Here is a 22,329-nt window from a genome sequence, read left to right on the forward strand (position 1 = left end):
TTCGTTTCCTTCTAACGAACCAGATCCTTCCTTCCTTCCTTACGGTTTTACACCTCTGCCGAGACTGTGGCAGCATTTTGAGTTTCAGCTTTAATTTAAAGTATCATCGTGACAGTACCTAGCATTTTTCTGTCCTGTAAACGGAAATTTTGAATCTCGATAAACACTGTTAGTGTTTACATATATATTGTGTATATATATAATACATGTATATTTGCTATATAAATATAGTTACAGCTACATTTACCAACACTTTGGCGGGGGAAGGGAGGGAGGTGCTGAGACATTGTCGACTCCTGCGTTCTTCAAGGCATCTCTCCGTACAGTACCCGCGGAGGCCCCTGCCCGGAGCCCGCCCGACACCCGCTTTTTCCCCGAGAACATCCCCCGGCGGCGGCCGCTCTCCCGGGACGAGCCGCGGGCGGGGAGGGCCGGCGGTGTTTTTCCGTCAGGCAGCGGGACGGGCAGCCCCGGCGCCGGGCGGGGCGGGGTCCTGCGGGGCGGGGCGGGGCGGGAGGCGAGAGGGAAGCCGGGAGGCCGCTGAGGTACCGTCCCCGAAGGGCCGGCGGGGAGTGTCCGTGCGGCGGGCGGGACGCGGGCCGGGGCATGGAGCGGTGGGTCGGGGCCGCCGGGGGCTGGGGCTCCCTCTGGGGAGCCGGCGGGGGCCGCTGGCCGGGCTGGGAGCTCTTGGCCGCCTGCGCGGTCATCGGCGCGGTGGGCTGGCTGCTGCGGCTGCTGGAGAGGAGGCCAGGCGGCCGCCGGGCGCCGGTGGCGGCCGCCATCTCCTCCCCGGCGCCGCTCTCCTCCCCGGCGCCGCTCTCCGCGGGGAGCCGGCGCTGCAGCGGGAGCCGCCCAGGTGAGAGACTCGGGGGAGGGCGGCGGGGGAGGGGAGCGCTGCCTCTCGCCGGGCGCCGCCCGGGTGGGCCGCGGCCGCTCGCCCTTCCTGAGGGGTCTGATCCCGCGGGCGGAGCTCGGCCGGGCCTGGCTCGGCCCGCCGCGGTGGGGGCCCGGCCCCGCCACCCCCGTCCCTCTTTGTCCCAGCGGCCCCCGGCGCTGCCCTCCCTCCCCGTCGCAGGGCCGGCTGCCTCACTCTCCCTCTCCCCGCCCAGCCCGCCTTCCCTTGCCGGCTCCACAGCTGCATCTGCGTTTGCCCCTCCTGAGGAGCCGTCCCGTCCCCCCCTCCCCGCTTCTTTCAGTCCTGGCTTTCCCGTAGTTTATTCCACGTTTGTTTTGCGGTTCTGTTTGTGCCACGTAGTTGGTAACCGTTAGCTAATTTGGCAACAGGCGGTATGGACAAAATATCTGATTGTACAGCCACAGTTATTCTGCCGTGTGCTAATCCCAGCAGTAGAAATATAGCCAAAGGCAGGGTATGTCTCTCATTTAATTCCTGCATCAAAAAAAAAATGTTTTCTTACACTGCTCATTTACTGAAGGGTTTAATGAGTAGTGGAATAAAGTAATATTGCCATCCTTAAAAGTCAGTCATTCATACTCTCTTGGTACTAGTCTTAAATTTTTTTGAAACAGATTCTGCATGCTCATACTGGTGCAGTAAGACAAGGGAAAATACATCTCTTACCCTTTCTTCCAAATTTTGGTTGATTTGGAAGAAGCCTGGAACATGTGTTTGCTGTTAAAGCAGTTATCCATATTTGTGAAGCCACTAATGGTAACTTATAAGGCCTCACGTGCTAAACTAGAAAAGGTAGCTATATCGGTGCTGGCTGCACTCTGGATCATTTGAAGTTCCATAAAATGCATTTTAAGGTTCAAATAATCACCTTTTGCACCTGCAGGTAGTAAATGATCAAAGGATTATCTTAAAACAGGCAATTGCTATATCTCAGGTTTGCAGGTCACACCTTCTGTTCTGGACAGATCAGAACCAGTGATGTGGTTAAAAATTAATAAATTCTTATCCATGTTAGCTGAAAGGTTAATGTCAGAACACAAACATATTCCATGAAAGTTCTCTCTCTGATTTTTAAATAAATTTTGGCATTCTTTAAAATCGGTTACATTCTTTTTGAAAGGGCATTTCATGTGCTATGAAACAGCTGCACTGTGTGAAAAAGAAAGTGTGTGTACATTTCAGCATACTGATGACCAAAAAAATGAATCTCCAGTGCTGCAATAAATTGACTGCCATGGGATTTCAAACAGCTATGTTGCTTTGAGAAACCTGCTGTTTCTGAACAAGAGAACAGATGTTATCACGAAAGAAATTGGTAGATTAGTTGAATATCATCTCTTTGACAGTTGAGTGACTGTTGTCATTCCAACAATGTTTTTCCTGTTTCCACAGCAAGCTTATTGTAGAAAACTCTTCTTGCTACCAGTAGATCTTAAACCAAAGATTAATTTCTTCTCTGTTGGTCTGCTTTGTCATTTCACTCTGATTTAGTTGTGCCTGAGTGGTAACAGGCATATGAGATAAATACTTTTCCTTACATAGATCAGGAAGAAAATTTTAGGTGCTAAGTTCCATCAAAACATAAGATACCAGAGAAATCGCTCCTTCCTGGTATTTTTAACTTAGCCACAAGCCAAGAGGAAAGATTTTGCGTTTGCCTGCATATTCTGGGTACATTAATTATACACACATAAAAGTCTGCACTTCCACAGAATGATTGTGCTAGTTCTGAGCCCTAAGAATAGGAGCATTTCCTGAGTTAATTCTTTAAGGCATTATGTTAGCTCTTTTAAAGTGTTGAGTTGTTTCTGCAATAAGCTCTCTTACCTCTGAGTTTTCATCTTTACTGTGTTTTTTCAGTTACGCAACCTGAAAAAAGAAAATCCTTAAAATAGCAACTTTTGATATTCTTAAAATTGACCTCAGGGCCACATTTTCTCTCTTGATTAAAACATAATGGCATCAAATTTATTGTTAAAAAATAGAGGATTAAGAATCAAAAGTGAGTGAGAAGATCTTTCATGTCTGTCTTTGCAGTCTTGTGGGCAAGACAGATAATCGTAACACTGAGGTTGCTTGGAGGTTCAGAATCATAAGGGAACTAGAATACTTTGGGGACGTAGCTTAGCAGCAGCGACTGTGGCTTTGCCACAGTTTGCAGGTTTTTTTTAAGCTGAAATACTCTCACTTTCCATTTTTTCAGTGAGGTTCCAGTTAATATTTGTGAAATATTCAGGTACTGAGGTAAGTTCTCTAATCACAAGATGTTTAAAATTGGACATTAAAAAAAAAAAAACCAAACCAGAAACAACTCTCAAAGGAAATGGCCCTCCAAGAAAACAACCCTTAAACTCGTGTAACTATCAAGTTGTATTATATTTGAAAACCTACTTAAAGTTTGGCATTAACATATTTTTCCACAGTATTTCCTAGTATTAAAAATGTAATAGTTTTGAAGTCAGATTCCAGTGAAAATTTTACTAGGCTATATTGGCTATTGCTAAAAGTTAAGCAAAATTGTCGTGTCTATTTTGTTGATGTGTTTTGTGATGCTGCTGTTGGCAATACACATGGAAAAATAAGGCGGTTTAACTATACTGCAATTCTATGATGAAGATGCAATTTTGAAATTATTTCTGAGTTTGTACACTTTGACAAAATGAATAATTAACTTATTAGGATCCAGTATTTAGAGCGCTGCATCCCTGCAATGTCCGGGTGCAGCCATTCACCATTCAAACCTCACATTAGTTTCCCAGACAAAGGTTCTTGCCCATCAGAGCGGATGTTCTGACCCGTGTTAAGGACAGTTTGTGCACCCTGTTCATAAAGCAGCAGAGCACATAAATTGTGGACACTTCTCCTATCGCTACGTGCATCCACAAATGCTCTTTTGATGAGATTTAACTTAAAATGACAGGTGATACTGACCTCGTACCTGGGAGATTGCTTTGTCTCTAATGGAGTACAATTAGGAGTTGTGTTGCTCTAAATAGAGCCTTTTAAAAAAAATAGAAATCAATTCATGTGGAAAAGCTGCAAATGTGTTGTCTGGTAGTCTTAAGTTTCATAAAGTGAGGATGAAACCTAGAATTGAAAATAAAGTACCTAAAATGCTGTACACACCTGTTCAAACCAGTATAACCCATAAAGGTCTGGGTGGTGAAGGGAGAGTGAGCGTGAGGAGGGAGTGGAAGCGGGAATAGGGCAGCCTAATCATTTCTGTCCTAAAGCTGTGGTTTCTGAACAGTGTACAGCAGGAGAAAGTCACAGCCTTTGTGGAGATATGTGGATGAGTATCTGATGAAATAACCTTAAAGCTTCCTTCTTATGTTCTTGAGCTGCCCAAATCCTGTATTTTTCAGTTGTGTTTTTCACAGCAAGAGATTAGTATTGGTATCATGTTGGTTTTAGGGTCTTCTCACTGACCAGGGCAGAAGCTGTTAGTGTGTGGATTACGTGGAGGGAAGTGAGCTGGGGACTTGTACTATCATACCAGAGAGAAGAATTTTCCTTGGGAAATGGAGAAATTCTTCCAGCTCCGACTCTTTCTCCGTGAGGGAAATCTGCAAAGTTTTTGTCGTCTGGCTGTTTGCTTTGAAAACGGGGGCTGGGAAACAACATGTTGTGTAAATAGTTCCCAGCCTTGTGTCACGGCCAGAGATAGACTCCCCTGGTTGCTGCATCACGCACCTGCAGAAGGCATCATGCCTTAGACTTTTGTCAGCTAGAAATTCTTATGGAAATAGAAGAAATGGTGCTGTGCTTGTAGCTGTAGGTGCTGCCGAACTGGAATCTCTTCCTGGGGCTAACTAGTCATCATGGTCTTCTATTTCGCTACATACACAGATTGTGCCTCTCATGGTAGGAATCAAATACTTCTCAGCCTGTTATAAATTCTCACGCATAAGTATTCTGGATTGAAAGTTCACTCCAAAAGAAATCTGAAGAGGACAAACTAGAATAAAATGTAAGCTGTAAATACTCTTTCAAGCAGTTGTGAGAGGAGAGGAAATAAACTCTTGGTATAAGTCTGATAGCTTAAAAATGTTTTTAATGTGCTGAGATGAAAAATATTTTGTCTTTGCAACTGTGATAATCTCATCAGAATCTGGAAAATTGTTATGAGATGCTTTTTTCCTTGGCTTTAATACAGCATTTAAATAGCGGGGGAAAAAAAAGTTGTGTTGTTTTTTACAGTTTCTCTCCTCTCTTTTTTGCCTTCCCTATAGGTGAAATAACAATGGATGCAATATTATCCCGGTTGAAGCAGCTCACCCCTGATGAGCTTAGAGAAGAAATTGTAAGAGCAGGACTGAAATGTGGGCCCATTACCTCAACTACCAGGTTTATTTTTGAAAAAAAATTGGCTCAGGCGTTGTTTGAACAGCAAGGAGCATTGGAGGAAAAAGGATCTGCTCTGTCAGAGGAGGCTGCTGGAACCATCCCATCTGAGAGCAGCCGGGCAGAAGCGCAAAAGGCTTTGAAAACTGCGGTGTTGAATCACAACGGTCATGGAAGTGTTTCTGAAGAGGTAGACTTTGGGTACTGCGTAGGTCTGAACCCTCCAGAAGAAGATGCTGTGATGCATGTGAACTGTTCAGCTCCAGTCTGTGGAGCAGCATGTGTTGATTCACAAACTAGTACTCAGACACCGTCCAGAGATCCTCCGCTCTTCTATGGTGTGTGTCCAGTTTATGATGACATATTGGCAAGAAATGGTAAATATTTATTATCCTTTATTTCGAATGTCTAAATAGACCTGTTTCTATATAGCAAGCGATATGAACACCACTGTATTATTATTTTAAGCATTGCCTGAAGTATTTTTTTTTTGTTTCTATATTTATTGGATCTTCTGAGGCATAGAAACACAGTTATAAGACATCCCAGGTGTTCTGCCATAATCGATACACATGAGGATCTGCTACTTCATGTAGCTCAGATGAAGAAAATTATTTCCTACTGCTACTCTCATACCCACCCTGTGCCTGTAATCCTACAGATAGACAATCAAAAACCTGTCTGTACAGGCATCAGTAGAAAATGATCTTTTCTAACAGATCTTATACTTTCCTTTCTATCTTAATGCCTAATGGTATTTAGAAATATCTGTTGTTCTTCACATTTTATTGATGAGTACTGCAATGAGGAATTATTAAATTACCTACTGGCAGGATTAGAGTAGTGCAGAAAGGATGGTTTATTCTGAGACAGTATTAGGTATTCTTTCTTATAAAAAGGATATTCATATATCATAGTTTGAAAAATTAATACAAAAGGAGAGGAAGGAGAAGGATTTGATTAATATCTAAGGTGCTGTGTAGATGTCTTAGAGTTGTGACTGGATCACTTACATAGTTGATCTTTCTGAACAAGAGAACATGTAGAGTATTGCAGGGTGAATAAGGTCTGAATTTGCTTTTCAATCTGCACGTGAAATACTCGCATGTTGGAGCTGGCCCATATTAAAACGGGTGTTCAGATCCTGATTGGTATGAGTGGCCAAACACTACATGTACCACCTGATGTTAGCTGGAGGGTGAAAAATTCTTCTACTGAATCTCCAAGAGAGAAAATTTAAAAGGACTTTTGATTCTTATGCCGTGTTTGGTAGAGAAACAGTTTCAATACTGAGGTTATTGAAATAACTTAACTTTGATTGTACTTTGTTGCAGAGAGAATACATGTTTATGAAGATAAAAAGGAAGCTCTCCAAGCTGTTAAGATGATTAAGGGTTCCCGTTTTAAAGCTTTTTCAAACAGAGAAGATGCTGAGAAATTTGCTAAAGGAATCTGTGATTATTTCCCATCTCCAAGCAAGTCCTCCTTATGTTCGTCTCCCGTGAAAATGGGATCATTTAACAGAGGTAAGTGAGGGTGTTCACCTGTGAACAGTAGATGCAATATACAGTCTGTTATTTTTTTATGAGAGAAGAAGCAGCAACTTCATAACCCATATACTAATAACAGAAGAAATTTCAAAGGATGAAGCGCCTTAATAAATTAAAGTCCCTTTAGGGTGGTGGTGTTTAAGAGAAGCTGTAAACAAATATTAGATCAGAGCTCCAGAGCTTGCTTCCCAAATAAAGTTACTGTAGAAATAGATATGACGAGTATTTAATTACTTTTTTTTTCCTGTGAAATAATTTAGAAACAGGCAATAAAAAGCATATTTTAATTTTTTAATTCAAATCTGGTTTTACTTCTGTATAAAATGATTGTCACTGGAGAAGTCATCTGTAAAGTTAGTTGATGCTTTTCCAAGAAAGACACACCAAAGTTTATGTACAGAAATAAAAAAAGAAGTAGAGTATGTTGGAATCCTGCCGTTTCTTTTGTAAAAAACTACCACAGAAGTAAACTAGAGCCCCAGGAATCTGTGGAAAGACTGTTTTTTGGGTTTTAAACATAAAGTTCCACCTTCAATATATGGTTTCTATGGTCTATGTTATGATAAAGTAAAATGGTTACTTCTAAAGGCAATTGTCATCGTTCTGGTTCACATGAATGTTGCTGTTCTTCTAAAGCTGAAATGTTGGTAATGGCCTGCACAGGTGTGTTGCTTAGTAGGCTATAGTTATATCTGGTAGGATTTGATTTTATTCATGGACTTCGGAATTTTCAGGTTTAATAAGACGCTGATAAAATTGCACAGGATGTTAAAACTGTGCTTAATTGTTAAGTAAGTTTGTAAAATGGTAAACACTGATCATATTTCACGGTGTTCCCAGTTGCTAGATTAAAGGGACTCAGTAGTCACAGAACTGCAAAAGCAATTTTAATATTCAGAAAATTCTTATTTCTTGTTGCATTTTGCTTTTAAGCTTGAATGGAATCAGATTGGTGACACTAAAATTTGCCAGTCCCTATTGAAGTCTGAAACAGTTTTTCAAGATGATTAAGTCATACTCTCCTCCCTCCCTATTACTAACTACTAATATTTTTAAATGTCTCATCATTGACCTCAGTTTTTTTACTCCGGTACGTTAAAGATGCAAAGTTAGTACATATTTTACATTAAAAGCTTATTTTCATTGCCTGGATATAAAAATAGTGATCACTGAAAGGAGTTTCTAGAAACATGTTACTTGTGTTTTGATAGATGGCTTATGCTCCCCTGAGACTGACTCTGCTAATAAGGAGAGAGCCAACAGTTATAAAAGTCCACGTACTCAGGATCTGACTGCTAAACTTCGGAAAGCTGTTGAGAAAGGAGATACAGCCACATTTTCAGAACTTATTTGGAGTAATCCTCGCTATCTGATTGGGTCGGGAGACAATCCAACAGTTGTACAGGTAAAAAAAACAAAATAGAAAATCTGAGTTCTGGTTTAGTGATTTAGCTTCAAGGCCTGATAAGCAGAACCAGAAGGAATGTTGTTTCCTTCTCTTCCTTCACGATACCTTGTTTCCACTAGTGCAAAGTTTCTCAGTGTGTGTTGATTCTAGCTGAAAGCTTAGAGAAATGTGGCTGTTGTCTGTCTTGCCTAAGTCACCCGTCATCACTGAGAGTTCACTTTGCTCCAGAAGAGCTCAAGTAAAGAAATGGAGTCTGCAGCTTTTTAGGGGAAGAATAGTTTTATCCAGTAATGAAAGAATGGACTTGTCTTCATATAGTGTTGATCTCCTCCAAATAAATCCAGTCTTCTTAAAGCAGAATGATTTTAAGGAGCAGGGTAGTGCCTAGGCTGTAACTAGGTGTTCCTGCAGCACCGCTTACCCAGGCACCACCGTTAAATCTCAAAATGTGCTCTGGGTCTAAAATCCATGTGGAAGGTACCATTGAGCAGACGCTGAGAACCTCCCTTTAACAAATGACTTCTATCAGACCAGCTTTGTGAGGTTGTTTAAGTGTGTGCATGTAATGTATTACAGAAAACAAATATATATACACACCCCTTTTCCTGCTCTTTTTAAACACAGAACTTTCCATCTCCTTTTATTATGTGGTATCTTAATACATGTTCTTTGCTACATTTTTGCCCTAGATGTCGAAAAAGACTATAGCTGAGTATAAAAATAATGTTGTTAAATGTAAGAATAATGTGGGTATAAAGATGTCTAAGTCCTTACGATATCATATAATTTACTGCAGTTCAGGATGTTTGTGTACTGTCTCATAAACATCTTTTCCTAATAAAATATTAAGAAACAAAAATCTAAATGTAAGACTCAGTGTGGGAACCTTTGTGTTTTCACAGTTAAATCACTTAATTGTATAGGTGTAAGAAAGCTCTTTAGATTTCAGTTCGTTCTACTGTCCATCTCTCTCTTTCCAGGAAGGGTGTAGGTACAATGTCATGCATGTTGCTGCCAAGGAGAATCAACCTGGCATCTGCCAGTTACTGCTGGACACTTTGGAAAATCCTGAGTTTATGCGGCTCATGTATCCGGATGATAACGATGCAATGTTGAAGAATCGCATCCAATATATTGTTGACCTTTACCTTAACACACCAGATAAAATGGTAAGATTTGAATGTCTGCCAGTTTCTCCTTATTATGGAAACAACTGGGAGGTGTTAAGGGTGTGTAAGGGAGAAGGAAAGAGAACAGAAGGGAGCGCTTCTGGCAAAATGGGCTATTCGTGAGTTTTGTGGGTTTTAATAATCATTATTCTACAGCGTGGTGGGAAAGGTTCGATAAAGAGCCCTGATAATTAGTCATGACATTTATTTACTTTTCCCAATTTCAAAATAAAATACATGGGATTGACTTTATCATGTTTCCAAATGCATGTGAATTTTCCCTTTTTCCCACTGCAGGGATTTGATACTCCGTTGCATTTTGCCTGCAAGTTTGGGAATTTGGACGTTGTTAATGTGCTCACTTCACACCCCGCTATTGTAAAAAATCCAAGAAACAAATACGATCAGACTCCAGCAGAAGTAAGTCTCTCCATCTCCCCAGCAAACCCAAAAATGTTATGCCTATTGACTGTGCCTAGTCAACATTTTTCAAGTTCAAACATTTACTAACTACTTGTAGTGAGATAATAGTGTCATGATTAGAGTGTAAATCTTTGATAACATTAAAAATCTTTTAAAGTTGATTGTATCTGGGAAAAGGTTCTAGATTTTGTGGTTTGCTGCCTTTTCTTTACAGTATCCATTGTATGGGTGTGGAGGTGTTTTAGTGGCTTGTTCTCCTGTGAATTAAAAGTACTGGATGGGATGGGGTGGGTAGAGCCCAGTAATGTCACTATTCGAAAAGAACACACATTGCAATTGATTTGAAATTAATCTCATGCTTTACTGACAACTAAAATTATACTAACAGGTAGTTTGTGAAAGAAGCAAGAACAAATCTGCAGAATTGAAAGAAAAACTAAGAGAGTACTTGAAAGGTCTGTATTCAAGAGTTTTATATTGTATCAGGCTTGTATTTTGGCTCTTTGCCGTCTTCTGTTGGCTTTCTGTAGCATTTCTGTTCACAAATGTTGCTGCTCTACAGTGCCGTGAAAACCACAGAGAAACTAAAACTGACAAGGAATAGAAGACTTCTGTCTTTTACTTATGTGAAGTAAAAGACTGTATGGATCACAAGGTTATCCTTATTGCTCTCTAACGATGCCGTGGCCCTTATTTTATTCAGTGAGCCTGAAGCAGAGAGTTTAATCTGAAAGCAAACAAAAGACCTTTACAAAGCAAGAGATTTATGTGTCATGCTGGGAACTCATGTAATTTCTTTGACATAGAACTTCTCACTGTTTTGTCACGTGTGGGTTTAGACACTGGCAAAAGAAGGTTTTTAAATGTGTTGAAGATGGTTAGGGAAGGATTGTGCGTGTCAATGTGTAAGCAGGCAATAAATACTGAAACAGTGAGTTTGAATTCCAAGTAGTTTTACTAATGAAACAGTCAGATGGTTAAGCACAGGGGTGTATTGATATTCTTGGAAGAAGCAGCAGGCTAGCGTAACGTAAACTTCATTAAAAAGCTTTTTATTATTTATTTTAGGTCGATACTATGTACCACTCTTGAGAGCAGAAGACAATTCCTCAGCTCCTGTAATTGGTGCACCATGGTCACCCGATCAGACAGACGATGGTCCCCAGAGAACTTTATCTAAATACACTGGTAGCCCCAAAGATCCAGTGTTGTCAATAAGAGCTTTCGCAGGCCCCATGAGCCCCTCAAAGGTAGGGAGAAAACTTCATATGACTCTAATGCTGATTTTTTTCCCTTTTTTTTAATAAGGAGCCATTAGAAGATCCACCCACAGTTCATGGTGTGGTGTAGCTTCCTCCTCTTACAGACTGTGGCTCTCTTTTTCTTGAAGAGATGGATCTTCCTCTGTAGAAAAGCACAGAAGCTTCTAAGTATTTTTTACTGCTGAAAACATAGAAACGTGTGGTGTAAATAACAAGAGGGGAAGTTCAGTTAAAAAAAAATTGTTCTTTTCTTTTTCCCTATTGGAATCTATTGACAGAGCACTCTTTGACAAACCTTTCATTGTCTTGCAGATAATTGCTTTAACTTTCTAGTCTGAAACAACGCTTGTCAATGTGGCTACACGTCGCTTTTAAAAAAATCTTAACTTCATCTCATTTCTAGAAATTGGCGCTGGCATTACAAGCAGTTTATCACTTCTGCTTCTTGAGTTAACATTAATATTTTTTTCTAAATGGAAAAACTGGTGACCAAGTAGTAGGTGTTTGGATAGTTTTGGAAAAGTATTGATTGTATAGTAGAAACACAAAGTCTTCAGTTTTCAGGAGGAATAATTAGATATCGGTTAAATATGTTATAAATTTATAGGTATTTCATTGACTCATCTGTTTAACATGAACATCCTGTAAGTATGATGGCTTTAGAAATAGTGAATAAATACAATTGAGGACTTTCTGTCACCTAATACTTGAATTCTTCCCAGGACTGACTTTTACCAAAATTTTAACTCTTTTTCTTCTAAATACGCTTATTGGCCAATTTTCTTTTCACCTGATAGAAACGTAACTATATTTTGTACTCTGAAAAATGTTATCTAGCCTGTAAGCAAGGCTAAGCAATTGTTTTGATTACTGACAGATACTTTTAATGTCTAAATGTAATTCTCAGTCATTGTTGCTGATTTTTTTCATATAAAGGCATAAACTTTGGGATTTTACAAAAATCTGTGTGATTATTCCCTTTAGCAGTTCAAATTCAAACTTTGAAATAAACAGCAAGAATCTATTGTAATAATTGTAGCAAGTCTGTGGAATCAAATATGTACATACAAAAATATCACCTTTGCATCCTAGAAACCAGTGACCAGCATTTATCATTAAATAAAATAATAATGGCCTGGGAAAATTATAAGACAGACCTGTTTCCTGCTGCACCCAAATTAAAACCAGGCAGACTCAGTATCTATACATTTTACTTTAAGGTGGTTATACATTATGGTTGTTATTCTTTTAATAAGCAGTTACGAGATCAAAGTAACCAGTAATACTGGGAGGGGTAACTTTAGATTCAATCTGAGATTCTTCATTGCTGGAGTTGAGCAATGCTTGGGGCAGAACTTGAGTTGTTTACGTGTAGGCAGCAAACAGAGCTATGGGCAGACATTTAGCCAGCCCTGAGCGAGCTTCAGATTGTGGGGGGTAGTTGTTTTAAATTATTCCTGTTTTTTAAAGGCTGAAGAATTTCGCCGGCTTTGGAAGACTCCACCTCGAGAGAGAGCTGGCTTCTTTCACAATGTCAGGAAATCTGATCTGGAGAGAGGTCTTGAAAGAGTTGGAAGGTATCTAAAAGTGTGTCAGTATAAAAAATTAGCAAAAGACAGAGAAATTAAAAGCAAAAGACTTGTGCTGAGTGTACGGTTATTACTTACTGAACAATATCTTAGGATAAAAGTTACTGGCAGAAATATTTATGAAGTATAATGTAATTGGATTTTTACTGTATTTTTGTGTAAACAAAATAGTTAAAAATGTGAGAGGTAGCTTTCTTACATTTGGGAATAAAAGATACTTTAACTATAATTGATGGTATTTATAGAATGCTTTTCTCAAACATTTATTTGCCTAATTTTTCAGAAGGTCTAAAATTATGCATAGCCTACTTTTTCTGTAAAAGGAGGGATTGTTAAAAAGGTAGCAGAATGAAAAGATCCTAATACAAATGTTCTGCTTCATAAAAAGCTGTTTGTTACGGTGCGTGGCCTTGCTGTTAAAATACCTTGTATCAGCAATATGTGAAAAAAAAATAATGTTGTTAAAAGCTGATGAGATTTTTTTCTTTAAAATAAGCCCTGGCTTCCTCCTGCCTTCTCCCATTCCCAAATAGAAAACGCTATCGAATGGAGTGTCATCCAAATTCTGCCTACATCAGTGGGGATTCATCTCTATCGGATGTCTAGATACAGTCAGCTTAAAAATAGCAATATTTATGGCGCTGACTTTAAAAATAGATTAAATTTGAGAAATATCCTAGAAGAAATGAGATGATGCTGTTTGCTAAGGATGTGTGTATCGCTTATGCAAATTGTTGATTGTTGCGGAATTGTGTTGCCTGGTTGCACGTTTATACTATTAATAGCTGATAAAATGTGTTCAGAAAAGTTATTGTCAAACTAATATTTATGTCTTCACAAATGATTCGTTTTATTTTATTTATTGCAGGGAGTTAGCTCATGAACTGGGGTTCCCGTGGGTTGAATACTGGGAATTTCTGGGCTGTTTTGTTGATCTGTCTTCCCAGGAGGGGTTGCGAAAATTAGAAGAGTACCTGAGTCATCGGGAAATGAGCGAAAAGGCTCAGCAAGAGACAGGGGAAAATGAAACCTGCAACAGATATAAAACTCCACATCCTTCTGGTAAGGAAAGGGCAAATAGTACAAACAACAGGTTGTATCTTGGGAGAAGAGGGAGAGAAAAAGCTGGGTGCCCAGGGGAGCAGCATTCACCTGCTGTGGTTGCTATTATTAATCTGTTGTCCAAACAGTCCCATTATAGTACTGAAAAAGTAGCTAACGCCACTGTGGATTAGGAGAATTAGAACAGACCTCATTAGACGTTCGTTATCTTTCATATGAAGTACTTTTATTTGATTGTAGCCCCCAAATGAAATCCCTGTAAGAAAACCTCTATCTCCAGTAAGTTTTTACTCGGAGCATTTGGGTATAGAATTTTGTAATCCACAGATACAGGATAAGTAACTTCTTAAAATAAAGGAATCATTCTTTACCGTTGAGGGTGAAAGACACACTGAACAAAAACCAGGAAAGGTTTTGTACCTTCTGAGGCCGCTGATTGCCATGTGTTTATGGAGGGCACACACTAGTACCAAGTCTTTGTGCTCCTTCCTCCTCCTCTCCTGTGTGATCATAGACCCAAAGGGACTCTGGTTCTGGGATAAACCTGGGCTGACAAACCCCGAAGGGCAGTCGTTGGAATAGTCATCAGCCTTTGTGCTTTGGAAGAGATGAAAACTTCAGCTATTCTGTATCAGTAACATTTTCCTACCCTGTTCTGCTTTATCCCAAGTTTATCCTGTGTTGCTGGTTAGTGGTTGAAGTGAGGAGTGTAGGGAATACAGTTCTCAAATGACCAGGGTATAAAAGGTTATTTGCAAAAAAGATACAGCCGTAATGTTGTCATTTTGCATTTATTGCTTTAGGTTAGTTCATGCTGGTGCATAAATAAAAATTAGAGAGGGTTTCAATAAATAGAATAAGGCATAAAGATGATGTATTTGTTCCTAATTTATTTGACTGGCGTTCTCTTGAAAGTCTTTATATGTGTTGCTCTTATCAAAATTGTTCACAGGCAAGAGTAAAAAGTGCTGCAATTCTATTTCTGTTGGAGCATTTTTGGATGAGGATGATGATGACATGAGCTTAGAAGAAATTAAAAACAGACAAAATGCAGCACGGAACATCAGCCAACCTCTTGCGTCCAAAGAACCCAGCATTGATGCTCTTGGAGACGCCGAGTGCGACATCTTGTCAATGGAGCGCGCAGTAAACATCATCGAAACATCAGTTCCCCCCAGGCACTATGAAAAGGCGGCTTCTTCCAGCAAAAATGGATTTTGTAATCCTGTGTCCAGTGAAAGGATAATTAGTGACAGAAAGCATTTGCACGATGGAGGAGAATGCCTTATATCACCCGTTTCCAATTTAATGTCAGAATTTGAAAGCCTGTCATTCCAAGAACAAGAGGTTGCAGGAGAATCAAATAAAATCACTGAAAAAACTGCAAATGAGAGAATTCTGGCTGAAGGAACAAGTCAGGTGAGAATATCCAAGGACCACCCGGATAAGACCTGCTACGCAGGTTCACTGGCGAGTTCTGAGCCAAGGGTTACAGGTAAACCTGGAGAGACCAAGTTAAGGACAGAACACAAAATACCATCGGAAAAGGAGAGACTGTCCATGGAATCTGGAATTCAGACTAATGAGGCGCAACAACGTCAACAGCTTTCTTCCCAAAAATTTCTTTTGAAGGCTTCACCCACAAATGATGAGTCTAAGAAATTATTCCTGCTTGGGTAAGAATTGTCTTTTTTAACACTTATTTGTCCCCTTTGGTTTGTGTATGCAGAACAAGCTGCTTTTTGTAGTATCACTGGCAGGAAGGTTTGAGGTGATGTGATACAAAGCAATGCTAGTTGCAGTCAGCCTTGAACCATCATCTGGAAGTGCTTCAGTGCTTGTACAGGAGCCGTACAGTTCTCTTGCAGCTAATTCCCTGATACTGGATCCAAACCCAAAGGAAGAAGAGGAGAAGGCTTTGTTTCCCAATCAGTTGCGGTAAACTTTGCTGTTTATCATTCCTCCGAGGGGCTTGTGACTTCAGGATGAGCCCGACTTGGATGAACGAAGTGTTTGCTGCACTCTGGGGATGTCCTCAGATTCAATTTTCAAAACTTTTATTTTATGAGACTACTGTGTAATAATGGCCAGTCATTTCTGTGTGCACCTGCTGGAAAATGGTCATAGAGAAACCGTGTCTACAGAGGAGCATGGGCAATTTGTCTGCTGCTTTGAAAGATAAATGGTTTTTATTGCCTGAACAAATAGATAGTTCTCTTTTCATCGAGTTCTGTTTAAATTCCAGGGAGCAGCCCTCGAAGCTGGATAGTGATGTCTTAGCAGCTATAGAAGCGGTGGAGGTTGATCCACAGAAATACCCCGTCACTTACAAATGGAAGCACGCGGTGCAGTCCTACACTTCGTCTGACAGGCAAAGGTATTTCTGCAAATTCAATTTCAACGAGTTGAAATAAAGTTTTTAGCGGGTCAGCTGCCAGAACAGCCTGAATAATTGGGATTTCAGGCCTTGTTGCTCACAAAAACTTTGCTTTAAATCTTCAACTGTATTAACTGTTAGTGTGTTTCTGAGATTAACCACCAAGCCTTTCTGGCTGCTGTCAATCAGTGTATCTGTACAGACAAATGAGACAGAAAGTGAAGGTCTGGAGAGCATCCTGTTTCCCAGCTGGCAGGCATCTCGCTTTGCCGATGTATTACTTAGTGCTTGGATCCTTCGTTGGCCTTAATGGCCGTTGTGATGTGTGATGGTAACTGCTCCCTGCTGGGGATGCGGGGCAGTGATGTTGTGTTGCTGTGAGGTACTTCGGTTGTGCTGAGTGATGGTAAAGTGAATTTAATATCTCCGGGCATGTTTTTATTACCAGGGGTTTTTTTACCCTCTGTTACCCCAGTCCAAGGGAATTGTTAGTGAGATCGATGGTGTGTGTGAAGTTTGTAGAGAGAATGTTTTGCTACACAGGTAATTGCAGCCGACGGCGTTTGCTGGGCTGCCTGAATACGTGGTATGCCGTTTATACGTTTTATTTTGAATACTGTTGCTTTTGGGGACCCAAAGCAACGATTTTCATACAAGTGGCTTCTTCTGGTAGTTGTATTAACATGGAGATTTATTTCCACTGTGACAGACGTTGGTAAGAACACTGAAGAGTCCCTTGCTTGGACAGCCTACGATTTATATATAGTCATGATGAAGTTCTCAGAAAAGGAACACATGACCCAGTGCCACTCAGCAGACTGGAAAGGGGGCAGGAACAGAAAGCCATCAAATGACCTGTGCTGACTTCTGGGTTTTTTTTGTTTCTTCTAGCTTTCTAAATGCATGAAATTCCAATTATGAGAACTGTTTTCACTAAGATGTTCTCAATATTGGTATTGAACATTAATTTTTCAAAATATGCTTTAAAGACAGAAATTCTAAAGCTCTGTCAGAACCCGTGAGAATTTTCAAAATGTAATTGACTGGCTTTATTGGGCACAAAATTCAGAGTAGGAGTTGGGAAGCAGCAGCTGGGAGGTGCAGCTGTGATAAGCTGGCAGAGATTGGAGCAGGGGGAATATTGTGGGAAGAGTTGAAACAACCTGGGGCAGGGCTGAAAGAAGTGCAGGTGGTAAGTGGAAGGAGATGCTGCTGAGCGCTGGGAAAGAAACCAGCTTTCCTTTGTCTCTGTATTCCAAATAGTGCACTGAAATAGGGCCATCGAGTATTTTTCTGTGGTTTAGAGTGGAGTAGAAACAAGTATTTTCATGTACCTGGTTGATATGGTGTCCTTGAACAACTTCACTTTTCAAAGTCACATTCTCTCATACCCTGATTTTTGTGATTCATTTTTTGAAAGAAATAGGCTAATTATTAGGGGTTCTTTCATTCTTATTCCACTGAAAGGTCTAAGGTGTTCTTCTAAAGTGCTAAAATTTAACACAAGATTTTTAGGTGTAATCACTGTTCTATCACGTAAGTAAAAATGATTACTGTAATTATTTGACAATGCCAGGGCTTGCTCTGTCAACCGCCCTCATTTTGCAGCGCTGCCTCTGCTGAAAGCACAGAAAGGACACACTACAGCATTTTGTCTTTGGATACGTAGGATTTTGACTGCAAAAATCAGCCCTAACGATACAGATACCAGTAGGTCTGTCAGAATTATTTTCCAAGGGTTGTAGCCAAGCTGTGTGTGCGTGTCTTTCATAGGTGGGGGGGTTGTTTATTTATGTATTTTTAAAAACCTTGTAAAAGATCTTTAGCTTATAGCGTGTTTTCTGTAGTGGGTCATCTTAAGGAATTGCCTCACGTGTAAAAAAGAAAGACCAGGAATGATTCTTAGATGCTACAATCAACCTTTGGTCATTCTGCCTCACTTAAGATAAAATTTAGAGAAAAGGGAAAGGTTTTTTACAGAAAAGATTTTTTAATTTAACAAAGGAAATACTGTGCCCTGCTTTCAAAGACATTTTAGATCCTAGTTCTCATTGATTTAAGAACAAATCTGACACTGTAGAAAAATGATAGTGCCTTCTGTGGCATCCGAACACAAAGATCATTTTTAAAAGGGAGCAGGGAAGGAGGCCGGGCCACAGCAGTGGCTGCGGCACTAGCCAAGATCTGGTCAGTTTGGATCGTGTGCCCTAAAGCTGCCCAGGTGCTTCACAAGCTCCCGGTTCTTTTCTTAATGGCCGTTTTGGAGCAAATGTCTGCATAGAATATGCATTACGCTGTCACTGTTTCTTCTCAGACCTGTCTCTTACCAGTTACTGTTTTTCTCTGCTGGTGCAGCTCTCCCAGTGACCCTGCGTGGCAGTACTGCTCTCCTTACTGCAGTTCTCTTAACAAAATCCAAAAATGACTTTTTGTCTCTTTCAGTTGGCCAAGTCCATCACTGAAGGCAAGAGTCAAGTCCCAGACCATCGCTGCTGGCCTTCCAAATGCTTCAGGCTATTCCAATTCAGGAAGAAATAGCCCCATATCAGGAAGTCCAGGAAAATACGGCAATGCCGCCTCGTTCTCTCCAGAGCCAGGGAGTCCTGGGCGCTACAGTCCAGCTGGTGTCAACCACGCGCTGCTAAAACTGCGTTATTTTTCAGAGCCTCCTGCCCACTAAAATACGATTCATCTTCCTGGGACTTCAATTCTGTTTTCATTGTTAGAGCGGAGGAAAAAAACTACAATGTTACTAAAGTGACATGAGGGTTTGTACTTGGCTATTTATTTTTCCTCAATTGAGGACAACTGTATGTTAAAAAAAAAAAAAGAATATATGTCTTTATGCCATATACAAGATAGATTACTGGTGACATGCAAGAAGTTAGTGAGAGTCAGTGCAGTTGTCCAGTAGCTACGATTAACTCTTGTTGCCAGTAAAGCAGTGAGCTGAACCTTTACTTAGAAACGGTGGTGTTTTACTGTCACCGATTGTCATTATTGTAACGAACCTGTTAGCCCTCAGCTGCATTTCTTTTGCTTGGGTAGGCTGGAGGAAGCACAGCAGCAGCAAACAGAAATCCTAGGAGGGGAAAGCGATGGCAAGAGGTAAAACGTTCTTCCACTTGCAGGGGGATGCTCAGAGGGAAGGGCCTGAGAAAGCAGGGGAGCAATGGCTTTCCCTGCCGAGTATGAACGTGATCCCCATGTGTAAACAGAACGTGTTTATAGCTGGTGGTTTGCTCTAGAGGGTTGAACACACACACAGCCCCCCCGTATCTCCGTGTGGATGTATGCACGTATTTACACAGAAACCTTGCGTCTTGCTTGTTCTGAGGCTGTTAAAAACACCGTGATATACTGTGTTTTAGTAAAGGGGCACTATAGAAACTACTGGTATTCCTTTAAATGTTAGTTCAAAGATTAAAAGAAATACTATAAAAATTAGCTGGTTTTTTTCCCCACAGAAGCTTTTACCATTAGCAGATTTTAATAGTTACTCACAAAAGCACATCAGCAATAATTTCAGCAAATTTACCAGCACGATACCTTAATGGTCTAGTTTGTAATATATTAGCGTGGTAGCCAGTGACCCATGATGTGGCTCCTTATTTCCCAACTGTAAAGCGAGAGGAATAAGGACTAAAAATATTTTTATTGAAATCTAAGCTTTTACTATGTCTCTAGTCTTGATGTGGTAATGAGGTTTTGTTACAGCAGTCAATAATTTTATTCTTTAGCCTTCTGTAAGAATGACTTGTTTTGACAATACGACACTGAGATTGAAGCTTTCCCTATGAAGCTTAATGGTTGTCATGTTGCTTGAAGGAAGGCTCCCAGAAACAGAGCTCTCAGTGTTGATAGCTCTCCAGTTAAAATGAAAAGGAAAACCTATCTGTCATTACACCCTAATTCTGATCAGAAAATTACAATCTGCCAGGGCTGTGCTGGTAAAAAGGGATGGGTTTGGAGTCACTGGTGCCACACGGTATGTGCGTGCCACAAGCGCGTGGCTGAAGAGCCGCTGGTTGGAGGTGGGCTGGTGCAGGGCAAGCGCTGGTGGCCCATGTGCCAGGGCTCAGGGCTGCCGTGGCCGCGTGGAGACCCCAGAGTGCGGTAGGTCTGATGGCTGTAGCAACTGCAGAGCCTGTACTCCCTTCAGTAGGCTTGTGATTTGGTACAAACCTAAAAAAACCCTGCACTTAATGCTTTTGCAAGCTTAACAGTGCCTTTTGTAACATATTTTTTTTTTTAATTAAATTCTTGTTCTTTTAGAAGTTTAAAAAAAAGTGGCATCCACTTACTATGGGCACATAAAATACAGTTTTTCTTCTGGGCTTTCTGAACAGAACGTATTTTAACGTCTCTCTCTCTCTTTTTCTAAGTTTAATTACTTGGTGCGATAGCTCTCTGCTGTGGGAGAGCATTCCTATTTTAGAAATTACTCTTTTAAAAAAGGCTTATTTAGCTCTTTCTTTATAATTAAGCCTACTTCCAATGAGCTGGACATTAGCAAGAGCTACTTTACGTAAATGCCTGTCAATCAGTGCTATTCCAGACAACCAGCTGGGGGCTGCAGGGGAAGGTGGGGGGGTGGGAGGGTGTCATACTTTAAGAGACATTTTAAAAAACAAACATACCCTGCTGTTACCGAGTACATTAACTGACTTTTTCATAAGGTTTTATTGGACTGGGTTTTCTGATGCAGCAGTCTCTGTGCTAACAATTTTTTTTAGGTCCCAAATTCCTACAGTTTTACTTTAAAGGGTTTGGAGTTTTTTTGTTTGGTTTTGAGGTTTTGTTTTAAATAATTTAATGTAAATGGTGTCTTTGTCATTCTGGAGAAATTATTCAGATGATGAGTAATTGCCCAATGCCATATTAAAGCCAAATTCCTGTGGGCAGCTGCTGTTCTCCAGCCTGGCCCTTCCATAAGAGTCTGTTCTAGAGCTGGAGACTGAAACTAAAGCTTTTTGTCCTTTTTACCTTTGTTATGCTTTGCTTTCTTTTTTTTATATTTAAATGTATGTTACTGATATGTACATGTAGAGACACACACACACACACACACACCCCCCACCCCCCTCCTCCACTCCCACCCCCCCACCTTTCACTTTCTAATTTTGTTTTGGTTCAGTCAAGAAAATACTTTTTTTTAACTGTTCTATGATGTGCATTAGTCCAGTTGTACTGCATCTTGAGAGGTCATTTTTCTAACAATGTATTTACTTCAGCTATTAAAAGAAACTAGCAATTTATGTAGCGATTTGATCCTTCATGATTGGGAAGAGAGCTCTGCCATACTGAGCCTGTGGAAACACTTTAAATCAGATTGATATTGCTTGAATTACGTTTTCTTGGCCAAAAGTTCACTTTTAAAGGTGCAAAAGACTAGTTGTGGGTTTTGGTTTTTTTTAATTAGCCAAGTGTCATGTTAAAAATAGAGAGTTACCCCACTTTCTATTAAAAAAAATAAATGAGTAGCTACAAGTGTCACACTCTGTTTAGTTTGTGGGGCATGGCGAGAAGTAGCTGGGTTGATGACCGCAACACGGCCAAGCACTAATTGGTCCAGGCCTTGCCAACGCAACTACAAGCATCTTTTTTATGTGTGCACACAACAGGACTGGATTGTGCCACTGAAGACTTGAGAGCTTCAAAATATTTAAGACAGAAAGTCCAAATACTGTAAAAATTATGTACTTAATTTTAAATTTCATACACCCCCTTCCTCTTCCTCCCCCCCGATTTAAGTGCCACTGAAAATATCATTCACTTCTGTAAATGTGCAAAGAGGTGACGTGTCCTGGCTGCCCACCAGGAACCTATTTATTTGCGGGGGGGCAAGGGGGGATGTGGAAGGACATGGAGGGGGTGGAAGGGTAGGGGTGTAAAAGGGTACGTGTACACACACACACACACACACAAATAAAACTGCACAGAATTTTCATCTTACCAGCTTTGGTGCTCCTGTTCCAGGTGGCGCTAAGTGCCCTGTAACTCCCAAACTGCCAGGAGCCACAAGGCTGGGACTAGCGCACAGCAGTCCCCTCTCGTACACTGCAGGGCTCGCGCCTGTTTCTGGAGAGGCTGATGATTAACTCTAAGCCAGCTAATACCTCAAGTCTACATTTCAGATATTTGGAGTTAAAACAAACAGAGTTGGTAAATGAACTGTTGCCCCAGGCAACACGGGCTACAAAGGCTGCTCAGCTGAAGAGACAAGAAA

The 22,329-nt window shown here is 40.6% G+C and overlaps 1 protein-coding gene across 2 annotated transcripts; it reads left to right on the top strand.

Moving 5' to 3' along the window:
• The first annotated feature begins 507 nt into the window (after nucleotides 1–507).
• On the top strand, nucleotides 508–18,917 carry ANKLE2 (ankyrin repeat and LEM domain containing 2). 2 transcript variants are annotated; one of them, XM_074159537.1, is made up of 13 exons: nucleotides 508–545; nucleotides 5,149–5,637; nucleotides 6,595–6,786; nucleotides 8,022–8,215; nucleotides 9,199–9,387; nucleotides 9,685–9,807; nucleotides 10,199–10,265; nucleotides 10,879–11,060; nucleotides 12,543–12,649; nucleotides 13,530–13,723; nucleotides 14,676–15,399; nucleotides 15,969–16,100; nucleotides 18,543–18,917. In XM_074159537.1, exons 2-13 carry the CDS (start codon nucleotides 5,160–5,162, stop codon nucleotides 18,778–18,780), a joined length of 2,820 nt encoding a protein of 939 aa, XP_074015638.1. In that variant the 5' UTR covers nucleotides 508–545; nucleotides 5,149–5,159; the 3' UTR covers nucleotides 18,781–18,917. The 2 variants fall into 2 exon arrangements, with proteins under 2 accessions (XP_074015638.1, XP_074015639.1); XM_074159538.1 differs by having other exon boundaries at nucleotides 513–856.
• Nucleotides 18,918–22,329: the final 3,412 nt, after the last annotated feature.

Source organism: Numenius arquata, chromosome 16 (assembly GCF_964106895.1).
Source record: "Numenius arquata chromosome 16, bNumArq3.hap1.1, whole genome shotgun sequence".
Lineage (NCBI taxonomy): Eukaryota > Metazoa > Chordata > Aves > Charadriiformes > Scolopacidae > Numenius > Numenius arquata.

Excerpts from the sequence above, each read along its gene's own strand:
- ANKLE2 (XM_074159538.1), top strand. The coding sequence starts at position 607 with ATGGAGCGGTGGGTCGGGGCCGCCGGGGGCTGGGGCTCCCTCTGGGGA. Across the intron at positions 5,638-6,594 it reads TGACATATTGGCAAGAAATG|AGAGAATACATGTTTATGAA; the intron begins GTAAATATTTAT and ends ACTTTGTTGCAG. Across the intron at positions 9,388-9,684 it reads TTAACACACCAGATAAAATG|GGATTTGATACTCCGTTGCA; the intron begins GTAAGATTTGAA and ends TTCCCACTGCAG.